This window comes from Musa acuminata, chromosome BXJ3-5 (assembly GCF_036884655.1).
Source record: "Musa acuminata AAA Group cultivar baxijiao chromosome BXJ3-5, Cavendish_Baxijiao_AAA, whole genome shotgun sequence".
In the NCBI taxonomy this organism is placed as follows: domain Eukaryota; kingdom Viridiplantae; phylum Streptophyta; class Magnoliopsida; order Zingiberales; family Musaceae; genus Musa; species Musa acuminata.
The window spans coordinates 13,014,808-13,021,947 of record NC_088353.1 but is presented as its reverse complement, the minus strand read 5'-3'; the positions used below and the strand labels follow the sequence as shown (position 1 = coordinate 13,021,947).

At 45.0% G+C, this 7,140-nt stretch overlaps 1 protein-coding gene across 1 annotated transcript; it reads left to right on the top strand.

Moving 5' to 3' along the window:
• Positions 1 to 2,378: 2,378 nt before the first annotated feature.
• LOC135638489 (protein unc-13 homolog) lies at positions 2,379 to 6,394 on the top strand. Its single transcript, XM_065151608.1, has 5 exons — positions 2,379 to 3,052; positions 3,294 to 4,187; positions 4,328 to 4,789; positions 4,890 to 5,076; positions 5,161 to 6,394. The coding sequence occupies exons 1-5, from the start codon at positions 2,513 to 2,515 to the stop codon at positions 6,189 to 6,191; spliced, it is 3,114 nt and encodes a 1,037-aa protein (XP_065007680.1). The 5' UTR covers positions 2,379 to 2,512; the 3' UTR covers positions 6,192 to 6,394.
• Positions 6,395 to 7,140: the final 746 nt, after the last annotated feature.

Here is a 7,140-nt window from a genome sequence, read left to right as displayed (position 1 = left end):
AGCTTTATAATTTATAATTCAAATTTATAATTTAATATGTCTAACTCAATACTATAATCCTCTAATAATCTGCACCTTTAGTTGAAGTATCTCTCATATCACCTGTTTGAAAAACACTTAATATAATAATATTTTTAATTTTATTATCAAAATATATTAGTCAACATTATAGTCAAAAGAAAAAAAAAAAATGAAAGCGTCATCGCATACATAGAAGCTATGATTTTAATAACTTGCATGAAGTTGCAAAGCTTTAATATTTTTCGTGGGAGCTCCAAGAAGTCTAAACAACGATGTCGGTAGGAATATAGCCTCCGTTGGACAATGATAGAAATATGAAAAAAAAAAGAGTAAATAACTGTTGATTGACCATTTTGATATTATTACCATTCTATTGGTAAAGTATGAGGTAAATGAATAGCATATACTCATATATGAATGTCGTTGCATCCGTTTTAATAATTATGTTAAAAATGTATCAAACTAGAATATAGATGTCCTAAATTCATACTACAGAAAAAAAAAAAAATCACTATTCTTATGTAATTATCCCTTGTTGTGATGATAAGACAAATAATATTTATGTCTTCACACCTATAAATGGAAGTTGTTCTACTCATTTTCAGTATTAAGTTGAAAATGTGTTAAATTTAAATATAAACATATTTAAAACTATAAATTTCCTATACTAATGTTCTCGTCACTCTACTATGAAAGTCTAAAGTAAAATATATAATATTCATGTCATTATACTCATAAGTAAATATTGTTATACTCGTTTCTAGAATCTTTTGTGAAAGTCTACCTCCTGACCCTTCCTTTAGGAAAACTTCTCATCTTTCGAGATTCAGTCAATCATCAATTTGTGTCATTATACTTTTAAGCGAATCTATTTTTTAAAAATTAAAAAAAATTCACATGTGAAATCAAACCAAAAATATTATTTGTTTGATAATATACTAACCAATTTGAATGTCCCAACGAAGATATTTTTAAGTGAATCTTGATATGCTCATTTTTTTTTAGAATATTGATGAAGAAAAAATCAAATTTGAATATAAATATCTATAATTTTTTACTAAAAAAAAAAAAGAAACTATAGATTCATTATTCTCATGTTATTATCCATCTACTATGAAAATCTAAGGTGAGACAAATAAAAAATTGTATCATTATACCTAAAATGGACGTTGTAACACTCATTTTCAGAATCATTACTAAAATCATGGTAATTTTGAATCCAAATAACTCTGAATGTATTTAAATTTTAAATAATCACATAAACACTTTTAGCATAGTGATATGTGATTTCTATAATACTTTAGTGTAATTTTGAGTCGATTAGGGCATCAGCACATTGACAGTAGGCTCATATTCAATAGAGTTACTCTCTTATTTAGTGTTAGAATAAATTGATTGTGACTGCAAAAATAAACATGTAGATTTTAGACATATCATGGAGTTCATCTAATCACACAAAGTGGCAGCAACAAAATTTACACAATATCAAAAAAAAATTTTACCATCCACATTCACCAGGTGCAAACACATATAATATTGCCTCGCCAAATAGATCCTCGAAGTTATTGCTAGCAGGCACTCTTTGAGAATAATTCTCCAATGAGATAGACACTCTGAAGAGAAATCCGAAAGAATAGAAAATTTCTCATATTTTATTCTTTCCTATCAAAATCTAAAAATAAAAAGATATTTATAAAAGGAATCACAAAACGATATTTTTCTTTCACGGGAACTCTGTATTAGGTTTCTTTTATATTGAGATACTAGCTTCGAAAATTTCAAAATATATATCAATCTAAATAAAACCACACGTAAATTAGTGGATATGCTACAGTCAAAGTGTCCTGTTTGGTGTTTAACGAGAGAATCTATTCAAATGCCTATAAGAAATGAGACGGTTAAAACTCAACCGGAGAAATCCTCAAAAACGATAGCTTCCAAAGTGAAATTCCAACAATATTAGTTCTTTTTAGTTAATCACCCTAACAACTTTGCTATAAAAAAAAAAAAAAAAAAAAAAAAAGTCCCACGGATGTTGAAATCATCTTTCCAGCTACCAGAAAAATTTCCGACTCGTTCCACTCGATTCCTACTTAGTTGTTCCGTTTCGGGGAGTGGGCCCTGGTTATCCACCATTCGCGAGACGCCACGTCGTTACTCTCAGGCCCTTACGTGCATGACCGGCAGCAGCCGAACCGCCATCCCGTGCCTCGTTTTGGCTCTCCGCGTCGTCGCGGATATGTCGCGTCTTCGCTGGCGGACGTGATACAGAAGGGAAGCATTACAAAAAGAAATAGAAATGCTACCAACTAGTACCTACCCTTCGCTCTTCCTCTCTCCTCACCTCGAACGTTCAATTCTCGTGCTCTTCCAGCCAACCCAAACGCCCTAGCAGAGGCGAGAGAAGAGAAAGGAAACGGGAAGGGGGTGGCCACCCCCCTTCCCGTCGCCACCCCTCGGCCTAGCCACCCGCCACCGACGCAGCCGCTGAATGGGCCGTCGCCGCCCCTCCGTGGTCTCCTTCATCGACGACGCCGAGGAGGACGGCGCCGAGCTGGAATGGCCCTTCGGCCGGCTCAAGGACCTCAGCCGCGATGAGCTCCGTGCTACTGCCTACGAGATCTTCTTCGCCGCCAGCCGGTCCACCCCCGGCTTCGGCGGTCGCGCTACCCCCTCCCACCACGCATCCGACGCCTCCTCCAGCGCCGCGGCTACGGACGCCGCTGGGAGGCTCCTTTACTCCCCCGGCGGCCTCGGCGGCTTCGGTGGGGGGGCCAACATGGCGGTGACCAGCCGGATAAAGAGATCCCTGGGGCTGAGGACGAGGAGGGCAGCGTACATGCGCCCGATGACCCATTTAGGATCGCCGGCCATGTCGCCGGGCATCACGCTAGGTGGCGGTGGCTCCTCGTCGGGTAAGGTGAAGCAGCGGCCTATGACGTCGGCAGAAATCATGCGGCAGCAGATGGGCGTCTCGGAGCAGAGAGACAACCGCCTCAGGAAGACCCTCGTGCGCACCCTCGTCGGTCAGGTCGCTTCTTCTTCCCCCTCTTCGAATCTTTCACAGGGTCCTTTGCATTCTGAGGGATGATGCAAAATAGCAGTGTTCATCATTCTTGCGATAGACTGTTAGATTGTTGTGCATTGCCCTCATGATACAATGTGAAATCATAGTTGATGAGCATGAGATTGATTGGTAATGAGCGAGAGTTGGGATTCTAATTGGACTCTCATGTTGCACTGAATTCTTAGATTGCCTTGTTTTCGATCAGGCGGGTAAAAGAACGGAAGCAATTATCCTCCCTCTGGAGCTCCTCCGCCACTTGAAACCATCCGACTTCAGCGACCCCCAACAGTACCATCAATGGCAGCAGCGGCAGCTAAGGATTCTGGAGGCAGGGCTTCTCTTGCACCCCTCGGTACCCCTGGACCGCACCAACTCCGCCGCCCATCGCTTCAGCGAGATCATGCAAGGGAGCGAGTTCAAGCCCATCGACACGGGCAAGAACTCGGAAACGATACGCAACCTCTGCAACTGCGTCATGGCCCTGGCATGGCGCACCCAGAACGGGGCGCCCGTGGAAGTGTGCCACTGGGCTGACGGCTTCCCTCTCAACGTTTACCTCTACCTCGCCTTGCTTCGTTCCATCTTCGATATCCGGGACGAGACCGTGGTGCTGGATGAGGTCGACGAGCTGGTGGAGCTGATGAAGAAGACATGGAGCACATTTGGGATCAATAGGATGACCCACAACGTGTTATTCACTTGGGCCCTCTTCGAGCAGTACGTTGCGACGGGGCAAGTGGAGCCTGACCTGATCGCTGCGACGCTCATGATGCTCATCGAGGTGGCCAATGATGCGAAAAGGCCCGATAGGGAGCCTGGATACGTTAGGGTGTTATCGGCTGCGCTGGCGGCGATGCAGGGGTGGGCGGAGAAGCGATTGCTCGAGTATCACGATTGGTTCGACAAAGGCACCATTGCATCGATGGAGAACGTGCTACGTTTGGCGCTTTCCACCGCCAAGATTATTAGCGAAGATGCTTCGAGCTGTGGAGGTGCTGCGGTGTTCGCCGAGCGAGAGATGCTGTTTTCGAGCAAATTCTCGTCGGTGAACCGTGTCGAACAGTATATAAGGTCTTCCCTGAAGAGTGCTTTCACCAAGGTCAGTACACACTGTGAGATTAGCCAAAGCGGCATAAAGAGTTTGATCCTCCATCAAATGCAGTCTCTTTTTATATTAATCTACAATTACTTCTAAAAAAAGCTCGATTTGATTGATATGCCAAGTTAATGATTTCTTAGGTATTTGAAAACGGGAACGGGAAGATCGATAGCATGGTGGTGGAGGTAGACGAGGACCCCAACGACACATTGGTTCATCTTGCCAAAGAGACAGAGAGGATAGCCCGGTTTGAGAAAGAGACCTATAGCCAAACACTGAAGAGGTGGCACCCTGCTCCGACCGCCGTCGCAGTGGTAACGCTTCACAACTGTTTCGGCGTCGTGCTGAAGCAGCACCTTGCGAGGGGTTCAGGCCTGACGAATGAGCTGGTCAGAGTCTTGCACACTGCAGGGAAGCTGGAGAGGAAGTTGGTTCAAATGGGCATGGAGGATTCCGCCGACGCCGACGATGGTGGAAAGGGGATCATGAGGGAGATAAGCCCCTACGAGGTGGATTCTGTTATCTTGAACCTGATGAAGAATTGGATAGATGATCGGCTGAGGATGGCCACGGAGTGCGTCAGCAGAGCTAAAGAGACCGAGGTAACTCATCCATGCTTGCTTTCAAGAATCATCTGATGCGATACCCAAAACATTCAAAACTCACTGACTTGTGCATGGCTTGGTGATGATGATGCAATAGAGTTGGAACCCGAAGTCCAAGTCGGATCCATATGCACAATCTGCAATGGAGCTGATGAAGTTGGCCAAGGTGACAGTCGATGAGTTCTTCGAGATCCAAGTGGGAGGAAGGGACGAACTGGTACAGAACCTGGCAGATGGATTGGATTCTCTGTTTCAGGACTACATTTCCTTTGTTGCGTCATGTGGTAAGTGTCTATCCATTGCTGTTAGGTTCCTACCACAGCGCTTTCTTCGTTCTCTAGCAAGTCTCAGTGTTTCCTCTGCCGCAGGTTCGAAACAGAGCTACATTCCAGCGCTGCCGCAACTAACGAGGTGCAACCAGGACTCCCGGGTCCTCCAACTGTGGAAGAAGGCGTCCACCCCATGCAAAGCGGGCATCGATCCCAGCCTCCTCCGCGCGCCGTGCAGAGCAGGCATCGACCGCAGCCTCCGTCCGTTGCGCAGGCCCGGCGCAGCTGGTGACGGCATGCACCAACCGCGCCCCACCGCCAGCCGCGGCACTCAGCGGCTCTACGTGCGCCTCAACACTCTGCATTACCTCCTCGGCCTCCTACACACCATCGACAAGTCCCTCTCCTTCTTCTCCCGCCCGGGTCCCTCGCCTTCTCCTCACACTCCCCTTCGGTCGCGGCGGCGTGCCGTTTTCCCCACCCACTTCGATCTCGCACGCTCCTCCATCCACTCCACCATCCTCCACGTCGCCGAGGTCGCCGCCTACCGTCTTATCTTCCTCGACTCGTCCCAGTCCTTCTACGACTCCTTGTACGTCGGCAGCGTGGCCGAAGCTCGCATCCGACCCACCCTACGAGCGCTAAAGCAGAACCTTTCCCTCCTCGTCTCGGTGCTCACGGACCGGGCGCAGCCGCTGGCGGTGAAGGAGATAATGAAGGCGTCGTTCGAGGCCTTCCTGATGGTGCTGCTGGCTGGGGGAAGCGGGCGGGCCTTCGCGAGGGCGGACTACGACATGGTGGCGGAGGACCTGGCGAGCCTGAAGCGGATATTCTGCACGAGCGGGGAGGGGTTGGTGGCGGAGGAGGTGGTGCAGAAGGAGGCGGCGGCGATGGAGGGGGTGGCAAGGCTGATGAGCGTACCCACCGAGAAGCTGGTGGAGGAGTTCAGCGTGATGGCGTGCGAAGCCAGCGGGCTGGGAAGGTCGCTGGAGACAGTGCCGATGCCTCCGACGACCGGGAAGTGGCACCGGTCCGATCCCAACACGGTGCTCCGGGTGCTGAGCCACCGGAACGACGACGTCGCGAACCGGTTCTTGAAGAGGGCTTATGATTTGCCCAAGAGGAGGTGAAGGTAGAGCACGTGTAAGTAGAGACAGAAATATAGAGGGGAGAATGACGACGGTATTTTTATTTTTTTAACTTTTGTATTATTATATTGATATCGTTTTCTTTGTCTTCTTTTTCTTGCTTTAGTAGTATTTGTGTATAATATACCTTTATATAAATAAGGTAGAATATATGGAATAATTGGCAAAGATAATTTTAATTAAAATATGTTCACATGTATGGAACAACTTGACGCTATACATTTGTACATCTATCAATTTAGTTCCTTTGTTTTGATATTATTGGAAGACATCATTTAAAAAAGAAAAAGAAAAATAAAATAGGAACTTTTATAAATAAAAATATTTGAAGGAAATCGCAAGATGCTTTCCACTTGTGCGCTTGTTTCTACTGCTTCTACCAAGTGACATACTTGGCAGTGGGGAATGCGATTTGCTGCTGCCTACTGGCTCCTGGTGGATCTTTATATAAAGTGCAGAGCTCTCTTGCATTTTTGGGGACATACGACATACGCGTGCTTGCATTTGATAATGAACGAGATTGCTTCTGAAATGTGTTATGCTTCATTTTGCTGATCACAAGGGTGGGTCACATGGATGTTACAACTTGTAACCCTATCTTTGACAACAGAGTCGATTATGCGATCATGGAATATGTATCTAACTGCTGCAAATGTTTTATCTCATCAAAATTAAAATAGAAAGGTATCAACTTGGTTTTGAGTTGGCTCGATCAGTTCTTGGTTTAAAAATGCATTTGAAACTAAACTGCAAGAATAACTGAATACATATATATATATATATATATATATATATATATATATATATATATATATATATATATATATATATGCATTCTGACGTTAAGAACTTAGAAACATAATTCCTTTTTTAGAACTAAAATGTAATACTCAAAAGGGTACAAGGTGATTTATTATATATATATATATAT

What these genes read in the sequence shown, in the direction of transcription:
- LOC135638489 (XM_065151608.1), top strand. Translation starts at nt 2,513, where the DNA reads ATGGGCCGTCGCCGCCCCTCCGTGGTCTCCTTCATCGACGACGCCGAG. An exon ending in TGAAGAGTGCTTTCACCAAG is followed by an intron (nt 4,188 to 4,327) that starts GTCAGTACACAC and finishes ATGATTTCTTAG; the next exon opens with GTATTTGAAAACGGGAACGG. An exon ending in GCAGAGCTAAAGAGACCGAG is followed by an intron (nt 4,790 to 4,889) that starts GTAACTCATCCA and finishes ATGATGCAATAG; the next exon opens with AGTTGGAACCCGAAGTCCAA.